This window comes from Physeter macrocephalus, chromosome 13 (assembly GCF_002837175.3).
Source record: "Physeter macrocephalus isolate SW-GA chromosome 13, ASM283717v5, whole genome shotgun sequence".
Taxonomy (NCBI): domain Eukaryota; kingdom Metazoa; phylum Chordata; class Mammalia; order Artiodactyla; family Physeteridae; genus Physeter; species Physeter macrocephalus.
The window spans coordinates 67376341-67397075 of record NC_041226.1 but is presented as its reverse complement, the minus strand read 5'-3'; the positions used below and the strand labels follow the sequence as shown (position 1 = coordinate 67397075).

At 37.3% G+C, this 20735-nt stretch overlaps 1 protein-coding gene across 2 annotated transcripts in view; it reads left to right on the top strand.

Moving 5' to 3' along the window:
* UGGT2 (UDP-glucose glycoprotein glucosyltransferase 2) overlaps positions 1-20735 on the top strand; it is a 167372-nt gene that overhangs the window by 50342 nt on the left and 96295 nt on the right. For both annotated transcript variants that reach the window (XM_055089472.1, XM_007106999.4), the window contains exons 11-15: positions 2969-3060; positions 7478-7628; positions 18192-18311; positions 19178-19263; positions 19818-19953. In XM_055089472.1, coding sequence (XP_054945447.1) covers positions 2969-3060; positions 7478-7628; positions 18192-18311; positions 19178-19263; positions 19818-19953 — 585 coding nt within the window. The remainder of the gene's footprint in view (positions 1-2968; positions 3061-7477; positions 7629-18191; positions 18312-19177; positions 19264-19817; positions 19954-20735) is intronic.

Here is a 20735-nt window from a genome sequence, read left to right as displayed (position 1 = left end):
CCGCAAAAAAAAAAAAAAAAAAAAAAAAAAAAAATATATATATATATATATATATATTTTTTTTTTTCGGAATCTTAGTTTCTCTCATCACTCATCCAGAAAAAAGCAAAACCCTTCCTATATTAGATTTACATCTGATTGGACTTCAAATTTTAAGTTCAGAATGCATGTAGTTCCAGCATAGGGACCTCCAGACAAGTTTTTTGTTTTTTTTTTAAACATCTTTATTGGAGTATAATTGCTTTACAATGGTGTGTTAGTTTCTGCTTTATAACAAAGTGGATCAGTTATACATATACATATGTTCCCATATCTCTTCCCTCTTGCATCTCCCTCCCTCCCACCCTCCCTATCCCACCCATCCACCTCACTACAAATAACTCGATTTCGTTTCTTTTTATGGCTGAGTACCAATTTACCATTATAATACTCAACCAGTCTCCTGAAATCCAGTCGGAATTTTTTTAGTTTCAACTAATGGTGCAGCTCCATTGGTTGTTAAAGGGATACATTTCTGTACATTGTTCCCTCTTTTCTTTAATGAGGTCATATTTGTCCATGGAGATTTGAATTTGTTTCTGCTCAAAGCTTATGAGCACTCCCAACTTAATTCCACTTTTTAAAAAAAATTTTTAAATTTTTTTGCCACGCCGCAGGGCATGCGGGATCTTCGTTCCCTGACCATGGATTGAACATATGCCCCCTGCAGTGGAAGCAGGGAGTCCTAACCACTGGACCATCAGGGAATTCCCCTAATTCCACTTTAAATTAAAAGTCTGTTTATATTTTTTGGACCTTCAAAATAGTGTGAAATTGGGCCTCAAACTCATGTGAAGATAAGCCGGAAGCCGTGAATTCTTATGGAAGACTGTTCTTCCTCCATTAAGAACCATGGTGAGCTCAGCAAGTTTCTGTGCTGTTTCTGCAGGACATTTTGTTTTCTAGGTCACCTTTTTACTTCACTGTGAGTGTAGCACTTCCTTATGTGCACAAGGATATCTCTGACCCTGCTGCCTGCCCTCGGTGGGCCCAAGGCTCTGCCTCCTGTCCTTCTGAGACTGACCTTTAAAAACTCACACTTTAGGCCACCTAGGATGAGGATGCTTGAGATTTCCTCAGGGCAGGGCCTTCAGTGTTTGTTATATCCTTGGACTCTTATTCACACTTCTTCTCTACTCTTAAGTGAAATCTTTAATTTAAAAAGTTAAACCATTCTTTTAGAGGGCAATATTAATATTTTAATCTAGCATTTCTGATATTTTCTTTTAGTAGAAGGATTTCAGGATCTCTGGGTCATCATATTGCTAGAAACTAAATTCTTACTCCTTGATTTGAGAACGGCTGCCTTTAATCATATACTTGGGATAGTTTGCCAGGATTTAAGCCTACCCCCTTTGAGGGGAAAAGAAAGAATTTGTCACCACCAGTTCCAATACACATACCTCTCTCTGACATTGTTTCAGCTCAGGTTTACTGAGTTTAACTTATTACCCTTGTTTTGAGCATCTTTTTTGTTCAAGACTCTGTGCTTGGCATAAAAATTCTTGAGGGAATTAGCAGTTTAGTATAGATCAGTGTTTGATATGCTTTCTACTTTTAGTTGTGATGCCTAAAACAAAGGAGGTGCTGGAGAGAGCTTGAGACAATGTGTATGATGGTTCAATGCAAATTTTGGGAAAACAGGCAGTGGATTCACTAGACATCTATAGACTTTGAAGTTTGAATGCAAGTTTCCTAGAAAAAAGTAACTATTTGATAGAAAGGCACAGAAGTAGCTAAAGACAAATCAGAATTTCACCTTTGAGTCTCTCATGTTAATCTCTTGCCAGTATTCTGCATAAAGCAAATGGAGATATTTTCTGTATTGTTACAAATTTAGTTCCTCCTCTCCCCTCTCTGTATGTAGCTCACCTGTCATGGCGAGTGATAACCATACAGAAAAATTCACCTCTGGAAAGCCTCCTCTGAACTTCTTCAAGTTAGTTGCTTCATCTGTCTTTCCAGAATAATTTATACAAATCTCTCTTAGGTCACTTATTGTGTGATGTCATTGAAATGCACTGTTTTGAAATTGTTTTTCTTCCTAAATCAATTTGCCAATGCTGGTAATAGTCGTAATGAAAGCTTCATTTGTGAGTACTTCATATGTGACTAGACACAGATATATATTACATTAAAACTTTGTAACAAACTTGTGAGTATTCCATTTTACACATGAGGAAACTGAGACTTATGGAAGATACTAAGTAAATATGGCTAAATCTTACCACGAGTAAGTAGCAAGACTAGGGTTTCAACCAGATCTGACTCCCTCACCGTGATCTTGCTAACTATGCTGTATGGCTAGGACATTCCCTTTTTTTCTAGTGCCTGGACTTGTTTCTAGCACTGAGTAGTCACTTGGGAAATATTTACTTAATAAAAAGTTAGTGAACATTGAAACACTGCTTTAATGAAAACTTATGAATTTATAAATGATTGCTAAATATTTACACATACACCATGGTTTTGAGTTATCAAACAATAGGATTGTGCCAGCTATCAGATTCTAAGTGTTTGTGCGCACACACACACAGTATAAAATATAATAGGTAAGTAATTGTTGTAACATTAGAAATTTAATATCACATACTGCGAAATCAAAATACTCAGGTATTGTGTCTTTAATCTGTTTTAAGAGTCCCATCACTTAGATCAGATGTGGGCAGTACTACCCACATATAGGCCAAATGTGGCCTGCTGCCTGTCTATACATATAAAAGTTTTATTGGAACATAATCATGCTCATTTGTTAATTATCTGTGACTGCTTTTGTGCTACAAGGGCAGAGTTGAGTGGTTCAACAGAGATGATATAGCTGGCAAAGCCTAAAATATTTACTGTCTGACTCAATAGAAATAGTTGGCCAACTCCTGACATAGATCAGCTATTGTTATATCACTTGGTTAACTATTTTCTCTATTTCCAGCATCTTCAAGATAGATTTGAAATTCAGCCAGGCGATGCTGGTCTATATATAAATGGACTTCATGTTGATATGGATTCTTATGATCCTTTTCAGTAAGTATTGAATTATTGATACAAACTATGGTTTATATATGAAGGTACACTTTTGTCCTGAATTTAGTATTTGTTAAAATGCAAATAATCACTTTAAAGGTAAAGCAAATATATCTTTTTGATTGTGCAGAACAACTCTGTTATTTTGGTAGAATATTCTCTTAATTGTCTTTGAATGTCAGAACTGGGAGAGACCTTGGAGAAATTTGTTCAGATGAGAAAATTGAAGTTTCTGAATCCTAGACCTACATTTGTCCTATTATTCGAAACTGTCTTTAACTGACAAGTAGGTCCATCACTTAGCAGGCAAGTTTCTTGGGACAGAGCTGAGTAGCTAGGGAGCTGTACGCTCCAGAAAAGAACTGAAAGGAATATGAGATGCTTTCCCTGAGTAAAGAAACTAACAGGAAGAATTTTAAGTGCTTGTGTCTATCAGAAAAGAAACTTGAAATTATAGATGGCTGGATGCTATCTCCTTAGGTTAAAAAAAATTCCTCAAAAATGCTGTAGCGCAGAATTAGAAAGTCTTGTATTTATCATGGCCATTGACCTGTGAATTAAAGTCATGGGCCAAACAGAAGAGAAGTCAAACTGAATTTATTTTACTTTTAAAGAGAGTCATAAAACTACTTTAAAATTCATATTTAGAATATAAAATGAATTTAGTAAACACAATACTTTAGTTCAGATATTCAGTTTTAATTGAATTCAATTTGCTTTTATTGAACTTAAATTAATTGTTCATTTGTTTCATTTTCTTAGCACCTTGGAAATATATAGGAAAACACAGGGAAGATTGAGAAGTAGGGTTCAAGTGGGGCTTTTATCTTTATTTAGTTGAATTTCTGGACCTAGTCTTGGGAAAATACTAATCTGAGATATAAAGGCTGAATACTACACATAGAGAAGAGCAGTTGTTAGCTCCTGGCAGTAAACTTTAGAGGACAGAAATTACATTTGTGCTCAAGAACAGTGAAAATAGATTTAAAAGAGGGCAGAAATGGTAGGTAGATTTTGGAAAGTTTTCTGTGGCAATGTATGGGGAAATTTTCGTAACAGGAACATCGTGACGTGTAACTCAGAAAGGCTACAGGTTATTCAAGAAATAGAGCCCCCTTGGCTCCTCCACCTGGCAATTAGTGATCTGCAGGGCGTGTGATACATTTTTGTTCCTTGTTGATCGGATCACTAGTTAAAACTACTATAATTCCCTTAAAGGAGAAAAAAGAAAATATGTGAGGCTATTTATATCTGCTGACATTTTTAGCACAAAATAAACAATCAAAGAAAGAAGTTCTCAGGAAGGATCAGAGCATGTAGAATAAAAAGTATGAAAAGGTTGATGAATGGAAGAAAATGATTCAGGAAGGAGAGGAAGGAAATGTCCTATTAAGTTATATCCTGGATCTGGAGAGAGGTACTTTGCAACCAGTACTTTAACATTGTCGATTTGGGGCAAGAAAGTGAAGGGGGAATTATTTTTCTCTTTCTTCCTGTCTCCTACCCTTGTCACATTTTGGGTTGTAGAGCCGGTACCACGCCCATGCCCTAACCCTTCTTCCTCTGATCCCCGAGGAGCCAGAGCCTCCGTGCCTCAGTGTCAGGTCAGCCCAGGTTCACACAGGCTGTGTCCAAGCCCAGCTCTCACCCCCAGGGAGACTAGGACAGTAGGAGGGAGTGGCAGTGACCAGGGAAAAAGGCAGGTAGGACCGAGGAAATTTGAGGAGTTCCATAAATGTGTTTTATGTATCTACCTTAGATGCATTTGCCTTAGAGCTACTTAATAGTCACCCCAGCCACAGAATGGACCAGACGCTGGTCAGGTCCAAGTGCTCAAGAAACTGACTCTGGTACATACTGGATGTTACTCATTTTGATAGCCAGCCTGTTCCTGCTTGAGTAATATCACTACAGTATAACTCCCAGAAAGATAGAGGTAACAAAGGTGTCTTGATATTCGCACTTGTGGAGTTTTTCTTTATCTTAATAAAGTTGTCTGGCTCACAGTTCTTTTGCGCTCTGGATTAAATATGTATTTGTAATGCAAGCAACATTAAAATTCAATATTATAAAATCAATTCAATATTAAAATTCGATTTGGTTAATATCTGAATGCCCACTATGCTGTAGAGACTGCTAGATATCAGGGCTGTAGGGGTGAACAAGACAGAAACATCTTGCTTAAGCAAATTTACAGTCTAGGAGGATATTAAATAATTGTATTATGATAAGGTTTGTAAAAGATAAAGTGCAGTGCTTTGAGAGCTTTTAACTCCAGGGATTTAAACTTGTTCTTGGTGGAATATGGGGACAGTGCCTATCAGATTTCTTCAAGGAAGTGATATTTAAGGATGAATCAGGCAAAGTGGGGAGTTGAGGTTCTGCAAGCATGACATATTTGAGAAAATGCATGGTCTAGTATGGCCAGACTCTGCAGTGAAGGAGAACTAGAAGAAGCTTAGGTCGCACAGGTGGGCAAAGATCAGATTGTGAAACCAGGTTCTGGGTTTTGGCCTTTTGTCTCAAGGGCAGGAGAAGCCAGTGAAGGGTTCTAAGCAAATTTAAAGATAGTGACTATTTAAAAGGAGAAGCATGAGAGGTTATTTAACAATCCAGAGATATAAGTTTTCCTGATAAATAAACCTAGCATATTTCAAGAACCAGTTTTTTTCTATTGGTATCCAAAATTCAAGATTTGAGAAGAGCAAGGAAGAAACTAGTGCTTGTTGAGGGCAACTGTGTGCTCAGTAGTAAATTCATTTAATCGTAATACCCTATCAAGTGATTATTACTATTCTCTTTTTTATTGATGGGGAAACAAAGACTCAGATCTCACGTAAAGATAGGGACATAGCTAGCAAATAGTTGCAGGATTTGAAATTTCATGCCCTTTTCAATGTACCACAGTATGTAACTCTATCTAGTTTTTCTGTTGGTGGTTTTCCTTGGAAACTAGGTTGTCAACGATAACAAAGATGATAGTTACAAAAGCTATGAGGAATATTATAATTCTGTCACACAAAAGTCAATAAGATCAATAAGCATCATAAAAATTTTTTTAATGGAGAGAACATTGGCAATACCATCCAAAATTCTTATGTTACAAATGAGAAAATTTAGACTAAAGGAATTCAGGACTTCAAGAAGCCCCACGTGAAGAAGTAGTGTTATAGCCCCGACTAAATCTTACTATTGGTGATTTATGATATTCAACCTAGTGCTCTTTTTATCACGCTCATCTTCTAATAGATTTGGGGGGAGGGGGTAAAAACTCTCCTTTGTAAAGCAGTGGTCAGAACGGTCTAGGCTACAGACATGCTGAGCTGATGTCATACAGACCAGCTTGAAATACTTCTAAAACAGCCTTCTTAAGAGTTTAGATATTAGATCTCTGCTTTTTAAATGTAGATCTCTATAGTCCTCCCCGAGAACTGTACTCTAAAGCCCATGTATTGCTTTATTCTAACTCTTTTCATTTCTGAAAGGTGAAGTGATTTCCATGAATGGATTTTTGAATGAAGCACTTAGGTTAAATAAAAATAAATTTTAACACTTGGTTTCAAAAAGTAATAATCAAACTTCCTCCTTGCCTAGTAGATTTTTACCTCCCCAAACATGAACATGAACATGCTTTACCATAGTCTATACAGCCTTATCTATCTTCGCAGATACAGGGAAGCACCGCGTTCCTATAGCCTTCACGTCCCAGCTCTTCCAGTCTGCTGGCTGAGTGACTGGGCAGGAGGCTTCACCTCTCTGAGCCTCATTGGTATCGCTTGAGACTTCCTGAGGTTGTTTTGAGACACAGAATGAACTTGATAAACAGTAGTTTAAAGAATCAAACTGCCCTAACTTTTTGTCAGTAGGGTTATTTATTGATGTTGTTACTTTTAACAGTAATACTTTCTAACATGATTAAGAGCTATCAAATTATTATTATATATGTAATTAGAAATTTTAGTATGTATTCTCAACAGATGTGAACTTTCATACTTTAATGGGGTTTCCCCTGCATTAAAATTTTATATTTTAGGTCATGTTTGATTTTACCTTGTTTTTGTGGTAGCTTTATCAAGAGTGACCTACTGTATTTTTTCCTTTCATTTTTGACCTGCTCAGTGGTGAGTATATCCTCACTTCTTTAGTGAAGAGTATAATAAATATACCTTGTTGTCTTATCCTTTAAATAAGAAGATTTTGTTACCACTTTAAAGAAAACCTCAGCATAAGTTTACCCTGGATAACTAGTTAGACTCCTTGTCTTATTTGTTAATGAGTTTAATAGTGTATTTTCCTGCTATTAATAAAAATACCAGTGAAACTTGTTTCTATTGCTTTGAGAAATCTGTAAACTTTACAGGATTTAATGAAAATTTTTGGCGAATCAAAACAAAACATTTCTTTTCTTTAAACATAGTCTTTTGGATATGCTGAAACTAGAAGGAAAAGTGATGAATGGCCTTCGCAGTCTTGGGATCAAAGAAGAACATATGAGCAAATTTTTAAAGTTAAGCTCACATGATTGGGACGATACCTATGCATTAGATATTAGACATTCTTCCATAATGGTAAGTATGCATGTAATTCCTCACTTTAAAACCTTTAGTAGACTTCAGAGTTAACATAAAACCAAATATTGGCAGGCTTTAGAGTAAATTTAAGCATTTTGAAAGATGTTGTAGGAGAACTCAGAAGAAAAAGTAAAACTACAGACTCATCCCCTCTCACCCTTGTATCTTCTTTCCCCTTCCTCATATTCTCTGTACTTCCTCACGAGAATATCTACTCAGCTCATTCACTATCCTTTCCAGCTTTAAAGATAAAAACAAATGAGAACGACAGAATAACCACATGAGCAACAGCAACAAAATAACAAATGGTTAAAATCTGAGGAATATCAGAATACCACCTTAATGTAATGAAAGTCTTGCCTAACCATTTGCAGTGGCCTCCTAACGTTCTGGTCCATGTATTATAGCCTAAGTGAATTTTTTTTGCAATCTGATCACATCACTTTCCCTTGCTTAAAGCACAAAAATAGTCCATCATATGGCCTAAAAGGTGTAAATGGCCTACTTCCTCCTTTCATATCTTAACCTATGACATATTCTTTTTTACCACTATGCCTTATCCAGTGCTTGGAAAGCAGTTCTTCCTCTCTATATCCAATTAACCCCTACTCTTTTTTCAGACTTCAGCTCCAAACAATACTTCCTGAGAGAAGCTTTCCTTAACTATCCAAAATAGACGATTATTTCATATACGCGTTGTGTCAAGAAATCCTCAAGTTCACCCTCAGGTTCAGTGGGTTTGCTAAAAGGACTGACAAGGCCTGGAAGTTGTTATACTCATGGTTACGATTTATTAGAGCAAAAGAATACCAAGCAGTATCAGAAGCAGAAAGGGCATGGGGTGAAGTCCAGAGGAAACCAAGTACAAGCTTCCAGGAGTTCCTCCTAGTGGAGCTGTACAGGACATGCTGAATTTGAGGTGTGACAGTCCGTGCAAAGTGCTGCCTACTAGGGAAGCTGACTTGAGCCTGAAAGCTCAAGGTTTTTAAAAGAGGTCTGGCTTTTTTTTTTTTTTTTTTTTCCTGGTATGTGGGCCTCTCACTGTTGTGGCCTCTCCCTTTGCGGAGCGCAGGCCCAGCAGCCATGGCTCACGGGCCCAGCCGCTCCGTGGCATGTGGGATCTTCCAGGACCGGGGCACGAACCCGCGTCCCCTGCATCGGCAGGCGGACTCTCAACCACTGCGCCACCAGGGAAGCCCAGAGGTCTGGCATTTAAACATATAATGGCCATGTGACTGCTGTTAGTCACTGAAACTCCAGACCCTGAGAGAAAAAGCAGGTATTCATTGTAAATCATATCGTTTGTAAAAACTCTATACAAACTGCTAGAGCATGCAGCAGGCCCTCAGCGTGCAAAACACTCTTTATCAGTCAGAACATTCCAAGAGCTCAATTCCCAGGAGCCAACCTAGAGAACCTTTATCAGAAACACAGGCCCTTCTTGGGAATGTGCAAGGTGTGGGCAACCCAGGCTTGCTGACTTAATTCTCTCTCTCTCTCTCTCTCTCTCTCTCTCTCTCTCTCCCTCTCCCTCTCCCTCTCTCCCTCTCCCCTCCCCCACACTCACACACACACACAGGTGTGTGTGTATGTATGTATCTATATTATGTTACAGAACTACCAATTGCTCTGTATACTTAGCACAGTTATAATTTTACATTTATCCTGTGGTTCTTTGTGATGTCTTTGTTTCTTACTTGACTATATAAACTTCATGAAGGTAGGAATTTTTTTCATTTTTTCTCTCACCATTATATCCCTGGCTGTAGTAGGTACTCAATAAATATAAATATTCCTTGAATGAATAAGTAAATACTTATCTCAAACCAACATAAAACATAATTTTAACAGTGAAACTCTGGAAGCATTCCAGTTAGAACATAAGTATGTTCATGTCACTGATATGATTTAACATTATTATAAAAAGTATAACTATTAGAAATGAGAAAATAAAAATGTTGCATGACATAAGATTATGTAACTAAAACTCCTTAAGGGAAGCATTTATAATTAATAAGAGATTTTAGTGATATGGGTTTGAAGTAACTGTAAACAGATTAAAAGCTTTTTTTCCAAAAACCATTTGGAAGACATAATGATTTATTCATAATAACATAAAAATTTAAATACCCTGATAATATATTAATAACTACTATGTGATAAAATAGTCTTAATAATTAATAATAAAAACTACAACTTAACTGATGAGTTATAAAAGAAGGATAAAAGGACACATGGAGAGCGTTAATGGGCATAGCCTTTTAAAAAATTATGGCTGTGGTGCTGTTAAAAAAATGTTCATATATACTTCAGCTAGTAATTTCACTGGAAGCTTCCATAAAGAAGTAGGAAATGGAGAAAAATCGTTATATCCAAAGATATGATCATTACTGCATATTTTTGAAACAAATAGAAATGAGTTAGCTATAAACAGAAATGTTGTAAATTGTATAACCACACAATTATTATTCAGAGATCAAAATTATGTTTATAGATATGTTTTAATAACCGGGGATAATGACTATGTCCTCATGTAAAGTAAAAAAATATAGATTTATATGATATCATGTGAAAAGATGGACAGAGGATCAGAAGGAAATCTATCAAAATGTTAAGTTACTAATGGGTGGTGTGGTTTGATCGGTATTTTTTTTCATGCTTTTCTGTAAATTTCAGATTTTAACAATGGGCATTATTATATGATCAGGAAAAAAAAGTTTTTAAGGGAAAAAAAACATAACTTCACTGGACGTCATACTGTTTGTTTTCCTGTAAAAATTTAAGGGATTCCCTCTGAAGTATTGCAGTTGTTACAGTTAATTTGTCCTGTGGGAACAGCCGTCCCACTTATAGACTTAGTCCACCATCCAAGAATCATGGAACAATAACAGCACCAAAGAACTACCATATTCCCTGAACATCAGAGACCTCAGACTGAGGACAAACCACATATATTATTAATTAGTTACCATCGTATTTTCTAGAACAATTTTCTAAATGATTTGTTTGTTGATACTGTTTTTTTTTTTTTTTACTACCCTTTAGACCATATTCTCTCATTAGCTAGATTATACTCTTTCTTGGCTATCTTTAAACTCAATAGCAGATATCTTTTCTAATAATGTGTCGCCAGCCGCGGCGGGTCCTCAAAGTGCAGCAACAATCGACGAGAGGGGGTAGGGAACTGAGAGCACCAAGGTATGGGATCAGAAGGGCACAAACAACTGATGGTTGCAAGGCAAGTTTAATAACAAAGCATAGTCATATATATACCCCTAAAGCAGGGACTCTTAACAGACATTGCGCCCTAAAGCAGAAACCTTGTGTAAACATTGTTCTGTAGAACTGGTCTTTTATCTCGGCTTAGTCGCCACCATATCTGCAGGGACTTTGCATAGTCATTGTGCCCTAAAAGAAAGGAATGCCACTGTCTCGAGGGCGCCGTCTCAGCGCCCGGCGGGCGCCGCGAACATCCTGGCAAACACCCTGCTGCTCGCAGGCGAGAGACGGGTTAATTGCTTATTCCACAAAGGCACCAACTTCCCCTCCAGGGTTGCTTATCCTGGCTTTAGGGAACAACCAGGGACTCTCAGTAACTGAGCAGGTCCCTGGAGCGATCTGACCAAAGGCCATCTCCTTTTTTACGTTCATACCATAAAGTCCAGGATGCATACCAAGGAGAGTACAGTCGGGCCCTGAGGCTTATGAGGGTCTTAATGGCGCATTCCTCAGAGGGCAATGCTCGCCACAATGTTGTATCAGGAAAAGGAATGACCATGTTAGTAATCTTAATACTTTGTGCCTTTTATTTTAAGCATTTATGCTTTTGATCATTTTTAGAAGAATGCTGAGAGTAAGTCACACTGATAAAATGAGGGAAGTAATTTTCAAGGCTATTCTGGACGTCAGAAATAGACCTGTAAAGAAACTGTCCAGCTCCATTTATAAAGTAACATCCTGATCCTCTAAGGTTGGCCTTGGGAGAAGGTCACTCGCATGGGGGAGCAGCCCTGATGCTCTTCCCATTGCCTCCACCGCCCGCAGAGTCACAGAGTCTCCTCCTGTACTGCTATAGAGTCTCCTTTCTTGCCCAACTCTTCGACACCTTCGAGAGGCTTTCTTTTACAAGGAACTTCTATCTGAGAGTGTCATGAAGTAATTTTTATTGAGGTAAAATATACATAAGATAATGCTTTTTTAACCATTTTTAAAAAAAATAAATTTATTTATTTATTTATTTTTGGCTGTGTTGGGTCTTCGTTTCTGTGCGCGGGCTCTCTCTAGTTGCGGCGAGCGGGGGCCACTCTTCATCACGGTGCGCGGGCCTCTCACTGTCACCGCCTCTCCCGTTGTGGCACGTGGGCTCCAGACGCGCAGTCTCAGTAGTTGTGGCTCGTGGGCTCCAGAGCACAGGCTCAATAGTTGTGGTACACGGGCTTAGTTGCTCCACGGCATGTGGGATCTTCCCAGACCAGGGCTCGAACCCGTGCCCCCTGCCTTGGCAGGCAAGTTCTTAACCACTGCGCCACCAGGGAAGCCCTTTTTTAACCATTTGAAGTGTGTAATCCGTTGGCATTAAGTAGATTCACAGTCTCGTCCAACCATCACATTATCCATTTCCAGAACTTTTTCATTATTTCAAACAGAAACCCATTCCCTTCTCCTCTAAGTCCCTGGTAACCTCTGTTCTACTTTTTGTCTCTATGAATTTGCCTATTCTAAGTACTTCATGTAAGGGTAATCATACAGTATTTGTCCATTTATGCCTGGCTTATTTCACTAGGCATAATGTTTTCAGGGTTCATCTGTATTGTAGCATGTATCAGAATTTCATTCCTTTTTAAGACTAATAATTTTTAAAGTATCTTTTTTACATACTATTAAGGGAAGCTTCATGTCTCAATTAAATGCTTCTATTTTTCCACTTGGAAAGTGCCTGCCTGAGTAGAGAATTATTTCTGAGGCTTTATTCTCTAGATACCTTAAAAAAATCAACTGGCACAAATGCAGAGCTTTGAGGTCTCAGTACTCTTCAGCTTGGTCTGTTAGAACAGCAAAATTAGCTCATCTATAAGCTTTATTTTTGTTTCATAGCATTTGCTACCACCCAATATGATATGTATTTGTTTATAATAATCTTCCAGAGGAATGTAAGTGCCACACAAACCAGGACTTTGTTAAATATCTTCAACATACATCAGGTCCTTTTGAATAGGAAGCACTCCAAAAAAAATCATTGACTATCTTAATGTCAAAATAGAGTTATTCATGAAGGAAAGCAATACTTTGCTTTTAATTCTTTTTCCCTTGGATCTGTCTCCCCACTTACTTTTTATCTTTACAGAGAAAGCTGAGGCCCTGAGTTAAATCACTTCTGACTTCTGTGTTTATACCCTCCCCCTCAAAAAATCTTGGTGGTTTATTTCTTAAAAGTCTAATTGACAGTTAAGTAAGAATTTGAGGGTCATTGGTATTCTTCCATCCCTGATTTACCATTCCAGCTTTCTCTGTCTCAGACATCAGGAATCACCTCAGGTGTCACTAGAATTTTGTTAAGAGTCAGTAAAAACAATCATAGGATTATATGTTTGGCTCCTTTGGATTGTAATTTCTTTTCGGTTCACTGTGCCAGACCACGAACAGTGACAGAGGCTTTGGTCATATTCTAGCAAAACTACCCCTGCACCTATTTTCTGTGCTATGATGTTGATGATGTAGCCACATTCCTGGGGTGTTTTTTATAACTTTCTTTAATTTTCTCTTCTTTAATGTTCCCAAGTCACTCTAGCCACTTGTCATTATATAAAAACAATTCTAATTTTTTGTTATTGTCACCAAGATGATAGTGATACGATTTTTTTAAAAAAGACACCAGTAGGCACAGGCAGAGCTTATAAGATAAGCTTATAAGATAATCTTTAGCTAAGAGTGTAACTTGCCAACCACAGTGGATCCCACAGTCATAAAGGCAAGTTTCCCTGTCCACGTCCAGTAATGATGTTGTAAATCAGTTGACTATAGACATGTGGGTTTATTCCTGGACTTTCAGTTCAGTTCTGTTGATCTGTATCTTATCCTTATGCCAGCACCACACTGTTTTTGTTTTTGTTTTTTTACTGTAGCTTTGTAGTAACTTTAAAAATTGGGAATTTTGAGTCCTCCAACTTTATTCTTCTTTTTTAAGATTGTCTTGGCATCCTTGCACCTTTTCCTTTCATTATGAATTATGGAATCAGTTTGTCCATTTCTGTTAAAAAGAAAAAAAAGACAGCTGGAATTTTTATTGAGATTTTGTTGAATCTATAGATCAATTTAAGGAATATTGCTATTGAAATATATTACATCTTCCAATCCATGAACTTGGGATGCCTTTCCATTTATTTAGATCTTCTTTAATTTCTTGCAACAATGTTTTGTAGCTTTCAGTGTAAGTCTCAGACTTGTTAAATTATTTCTAAGTATTTTACCCTTTTTTATGTCCCTATAAATGGAATTGTTTTCTTATGTTTAATTTAGGATTTTTCATTGCCTTTTTTGTTGTTGTTGAAAACTGGACATCTTGAATATTGTATTGTGGCACTTCTGGAAGTCAGATTCTCACCCCTCCCCAGGGTTTGTTATTGCTGTTTGCTGTTGTTTTTGTTATTTGTTTAGTGACTAATTTTATAAAGTCTGTATTCGTTTTCATGTGTGGCCACAGAAGTGTCTGTTACGTTAGTCTAGTCATCTGCTAAGTATTGGACAGAGATTTACTTACACGCCTCGAACCAGAAAATCTCCCAGTCTTTGCACGGGGGCTCTGTTGTGTGTGTGGCACATGGAGGGAGGGGGAGCAGCACACGCTAAACATTCAATCAGGCGGGTCTGCATCTCTGCATCATCCTTCAGTTCTTGTTTGTGTAGAGCTTGGAAGTCAGCCAGGGGTGAGAAGAACGCAGGGCCTTCTGAGGTCCTTCCTGAGCATGCACGTGTTCCTGGGCATGCGCATGGCCTTGTAGATTTCCAGGAATACGTCAGAACTTCTCAAAGCCCTGTTTCCCAAAACATCTCATTCCCAGCCTTTCCTCACTAAGTTTGTGGTTACTCTATCGTGTGTCCCAGCTATTTTCTCTTGTCTCAGGAGTGACTAAAACATTTGCCTGTAAATGTTTTCCATAAATTAGAGTAGCAGCTTTAACACCATGCAAATCACAAGTTAGGCAGGATAAAGGCAAGACTTTTCAGAAGGTTTTCTAGGGAGTCACCAGACAGTTCAAACAAAAAGTTACAATTCATTCAGAATAAAGTCCATTCTATTGCTTCCAATAATATTGGTACTGGAATGTGAGCTGTCATTTTCAAGGCTACTGATTAGCTTGGGAGCAGGAGATGGGACTAAGGTAAGTTATAATGCCACACATCTCAGTGTTCTTACTGAGATGCATCCATTTTTCTTGAATAAACACTCTCAGGGTTGCTGCAAGCTTTTGGTTAGTTTTCATGGTTCTGAAAATGTTCATTCCCACAGATTTTCTAGTTTTTCCATTTTTTTGTATAAGGACAGAGTTTTGGAGTTCCTTACTCAGCCATTTTAGCTAATGTCATTCCCCAAAGAGAGCCCAGAAGATGTGAACTGTAAGTCTTTTAAGTTCTTTGCTTCTCTCAGAGAGAGTCAGCCTCTAACAACATGACCCATTATGTGATTACTTGTTGACCTGTATAGCTCCTTGGATGTTCAGGAAATTGTCTTCCAGGTTCTAATCTATAAATGACAGTATCTTGGAAGCCTAGTCGATAGAAGGGCCCAAGTTATGACCAACAGAATGGATGGAGGTAGATCACTGGAGTGTGTGCCAGTTCTGCATGCGAGTTTGTGAGGCGCTCTTCCAGTGACTGTTGCTGCTTTTGTGTATTCACCTGAGACTAAGGAAAGGGGCAGTTCAGTGTCTGTGGGTCTAGTCAGTGTGATTTCCAGTGTTGTCTCAGTAGTTCTCCAAAATGGATCCACCTTTTACCTCAGTTACTTCACCCAACACCCATGGCTGTAAATTAGGTCATTTCTCTAGCTTTCTAACTTTAGTATTTGTGATAAGAATCACGTAGGGCACTTGTTTTAAATGGGGATGATTTAGTAGGCCTGAAGTGGCATCAAGGAATCTGCATATTAAATAAACATATGCAGCTGTTTTGATCCACATTAGAAGTGACTCTATCTCCAGTCATCAATTCAGGTTCAGTGGGACTGATACATAAAGCATAATGCCAGTTTCTCACTTGAAGTAAAAAATACAACTCACCACCAAGGGGATGGGATATTCACATCCTCTACATGGTGCCGCCTTCTCCTCTGACCTAGGATTCCCACAGGAGAACAGTTAACTAATCTCGACATTGCTGACTGAGTCTACAGCGAGTTCCAGCTCTCACAGGATCCCTGGCCTATTGTGAGGGTCTTTAGAACCATTCCCGTTACCTTCACATCTTGGCAAGAATTACCTCAGAAACATAAATAAGAGACAGTACTACTGATTTTTCCAGGGAGACTAAAGTTCTCCCTTCTATCTCAGTACCACCAAGACAAATTTTAGTGGAAAAAAGCGAATCCCAGAACCCATCATACTTGTTAATCACTAAAATAGAAATTGTTACAAGTGTCAACTGTCATCCCCCCTCAGATGTCTTATAGACGAGGATGTCTGAAACCGAGTTAACTCCTTCTCTGCTTTCCTGTCCTCTCCCCTGGAAAAGCCTACTTCTTAGAGTTTAATGTCTCCGTGCTGATACAGTGTTCCTCTCTGAAAGCCATGAATCACCCTAGATTTCTCCCTCCTCTTCATCCCTCTTTGTGTGTGTCTCTTAATTCTGCATTTTGTCTAAAACCACTGCCTCTGGCTTAGGTAAGCCCTCCAGAAATTTCATGTCTAGATTATTGCAAAAGCCTCCTCATTTCTTCAGGTATTGTGTTGTCCCATTTGTCCTCTCCTCTCTGACTTTGAGCTGCAGGTATGTTAGACCTTTTGCCTGTGTCACTCATCTCTCTTACACTTTGTTGTTTTGATTTTGCATTATTTTTTTGTTTGCTTTAGTTAATATACATTCTGTTAATCTGTCATCCTGTTTCCTAATCCCTGTCTCTTCTTTTGTGTCTGGTCTGCAATTAAAACCACCTGATAAGTTCGTCCATTTCTTAATTACAGACACTGTTTTAAATTCTAAAATATCCCTTTGGCTCTTTTTTTTTTTTAATAAGTTTTAGTTCTCTCTTAAAAGTTGCCATCTTTCCACCTATTTTTGTTCTTTTTAAAATCTATATGAATTGTTATTTTAAAGTCCTTGCCTAAGTCCCTTCTATTGTCTGGTTTTTTCTTCTGCATTTTGATATTTGGTCCTTTTCTTTTTGCATGACAGTTTTTGGTAAGAACCAGAAATTGCCGATGAAAAGTTATAGAAGCAAAGAACTGTAAGGTCTGTTCTGGCAGTCCAGGTACCAGACGCTTACTTGATTCTGTTGAGGCTTGATTTTAGGCTTTGTGAGAGTTCTTCTATTTTGTGTCTTACTCCTAGCGTCTGGCCCTACTGGGTCTCAAATGAAAGTGCAGTGTTTAGCAAAGTCCTTCCACCTTGAACTCTAACCTCTGTCTCTTCAGTAACATGTTTTGCCTGCAGCTTCAACCTTCCCGTTTCTGTTTGCTCCTGGCCTTTTTTGCGGGGGGAGGCGTGTTGCCATGTATATGTGTAGATTAGTAGTCAGCAAATGAGAGGAGTTTCTGCGGAGATTTCTTTGGTTTCTTCTTTGCAGTTTCCTCCTCTGCTGGACTTGCCCCCATCTCAAATCTCATCAGTTTGGCAGCCCTAACTTTCACCTCTGTCTTTTCCAATACGTAGGAAATATATCTTCCCCACACTGGGACAGCGCAATATGACTGTCACTCTCTGTTGGAATTCTCTTCCTCCAGGCTGCAATTTGGAAAATGCCCCCAGCGACAAAGTTGAGGAGCTTGCCTCCTCTGCCTCCTGCTTTCAAGGATTGTAACTCCTCAGTTGTTGATTGTTGGTTGACCCCTACCTCCATGCCTCTAGACAGTGCTTTTCTCTACCTTTTGTCATTGTTTCGGGGGGAGGGGGGAAAGGCTAGTCTAATATAAGCTATTCCATCTTTATTAGAACTGGATGTCCAAAATGTCGGTTTTAAACATTTAACTTTTGTAAGTCGTTTTATTTTCCTTATGTCCAAGCTTTTAAATTTTAGAGGAAAGGCAAATGACCTCATTGCCTCCTGTACCTTAAATGGTTTATCAGAGTAATTTTTATACAATTTTATTTTTTAGTATGAAAAACAAACATATGAGTAAATGGAGTCAATTGTTTCGGAAGGGGAAGGCTTAATGTAAAAGGCTATGGGAATATAAAATTTTTGCACATGTATGTTCCTTAAAGAATATTCAACTAGCTTCTTATACTTAATCAGAAATATAGAAAATCTTGTGTATATTTCACTTGCTGTTTGACAGAGTGAAATCCGGCTTTGAAAATGATTTAAGTATTAATATAGCTTTCACAGATTTCTGGATTCTTTTCTAGTGGATTAATGACTTAGAAACTGATGATTTGTATGTTATGTGGCCTTCAAGTTGCCAGGAACTCTTGAAGCCAGTGTCCCCTGGAAGTATACCTTTCATAAGGCGTAATTTTCATAATTTGGTAAGTTTTATACTTTGAAATTTTGTATACATCTTTTATAAAGATATCACCATTCTTTCTGGACTACCCTGCTCTTGGTAAATAGGCATCTGAGGAATAAGGAAGGAAGTATTTGCCTGATGCAACAAGCTTGAGGTGGCATGGCTGACTAGGTATCAAAAGCTATCAGTGTCACATAACCTGCCTTTTATTATTTAACCCTCATGTGCTTTTATAATACCAACATTAAATTGATGGGTTACTGTTATATTTTCTAAAAGCAATTTATGATCGAACTTTTCTTCCTTCTTTATTATAAAGAACTAATTTAAGTACATTTTAGGGAAAAATACATAAAAACTACTATGTCATCTGTGTATAAATGTTCATTATTACAATGTTAAATAACCTTATAGAACTTTGTAATGTGGAGAAAACACCTAGGGCTTTATATTTTTTTTGCATAGGAAGTGAATATCTTAGTTCCTACAGCAGATGTTAATGCTGTTATTTTTTGGATCAAAATTCAATTTCTATTTCCTTTTTTAAAAAATTCATCACAGAAAATCCAACGAACACTTAGAATAAGGTATTTCACTTCTTGTAAAAAAATATTTACTTTGTGCTGTGCTTCAAAAAGAGGATGAATAACCTGATTAAATTTCGTGTATTATTATATTTTGGTGTGTAGCTTTTAGAAATTTGTAAACTGTGAAATTCTTTCTTATATACATTCCTCAAAATTCTTTAAAATTGCTATAAAAATTTTAAAATTGTACCTTGAATTTCATGCTTTTAGCTACAGAAATTAGATTAAATTTCAGTTTCATGAAAATTATGAAGTGTTAAAACAAAATGGTGATTATAGTCTATCTACTTTTTTTTAGGTTCTGTTTATTGATCCGGCTCAAGAATATACCGTGGACTTTATAAAACTTGCTGAACTTTTCTTTTATCATAAAATTCCTCTTAGGTAGTTGTCAATTTATAACAGACTGTCAACTGAAGGAAATCCAGTGATGTTCATGTTGTGTCACACGGAGTGTCAATGTTGAATTCAAAGTGATGGTCATCTCTAGTGCCTGACACAACATAGCTGTGTGCTGTGAAAAATCATACATACACCTTTATGATCTACTCCATTAATCAGAGCTGCTTGGTAGTCTTGTTTACCCTGTTACCTTCCTGAGAGAATGATTGTCACTTGGGTACTTAAGGATGGGTCCATTTTCCGTGGTCGTGTTAGGAGTACACTTCCCTCCACTTTTTCTTTCTGGAAAAAAAATAGCTATTTGATGATGTCACCACCAGAGAGAGTTTTTACATTTTGGAGGAATCCAACAGAGATGAGGATTTTGGTGAAAAGGCATTACAAATCAAAGCTTTTCAAATAATAATACTCCCCTTTACCCCATCTACTAACACATTTCCTCCATCTAGATGTTCTAGTCTAATAATATTTAAAAATCGTGGTTTATTGTGGTTCAAGAGGTAGTTGTAACATCTCTCATTCATCTTCTTTCCTAGAATTGGTTTTGTGTTCATTGTTAATACAGATGATGAAGTTGATGGAAACAATGATGCTGGAGTTGCTCTTTGGCGAGCTTTCAACTATATTGCAGAAGAGCATGGTGTATCACAAGCATTTATTTCCATAGTACACGTGAGTTGATGTACTACATATAATTTCTTTAGGATGTATAGTGGTTTTTGCATTACTATAATTATTATTTATTATTTTAACGTTTCAAAGTTTATAAAAACTATCATGGGGATTAGTACACATGATGAATTTGATTCTTGCAGCTCCCAACTGACGTACATAATATTGTCCCCATTTTATAAATGAGGCCCTGCCCAAATATATGAATTTATTTAGGTCTACCCAACCAGTAAAGGAACTTAAATTGTATATATAAATTTAGAGGATGCATATTAATATAGTAAGGGAAGAATTCTCGAGCTGGGTTTGGAATAAAATCATGAATAGAAAAGATTATTTCAAACTTAAATGTTCTAAATGACAAAGTATATAGAGACTTCCTAGAGAATTTCAAAGGAGGAAGAAAACTTCACAACAGCAAATTGGTGTCAAAATGGTAAGATTGATGCTGAGTCTGACAGAGAGACTATAAGAAATGTCAGAAATTGGTAAGAACCTTATTAGGGAAAAACAAGAGGTAGGAAGATTATTTTATAATGGAGGGTTTGAAACTCTCTTATGGCTCAAAATGGAAATATAAATGTATTAAAGAGCTATATTGTTGTTATTAAGAAAGTCAGGTTATAGCTTTAAAAAACTATTCATTTTTATATTTACTATTCTTTGGCTTGTCAACCATTATTGTAACAGGGAATGGTTCTTCTTCAAACTGAAAATGAAATTACCAAAGCAGTGTAAATTTCCTGCCCCGTTTCTGGAGCTCCCACGAAAACCACTAAATA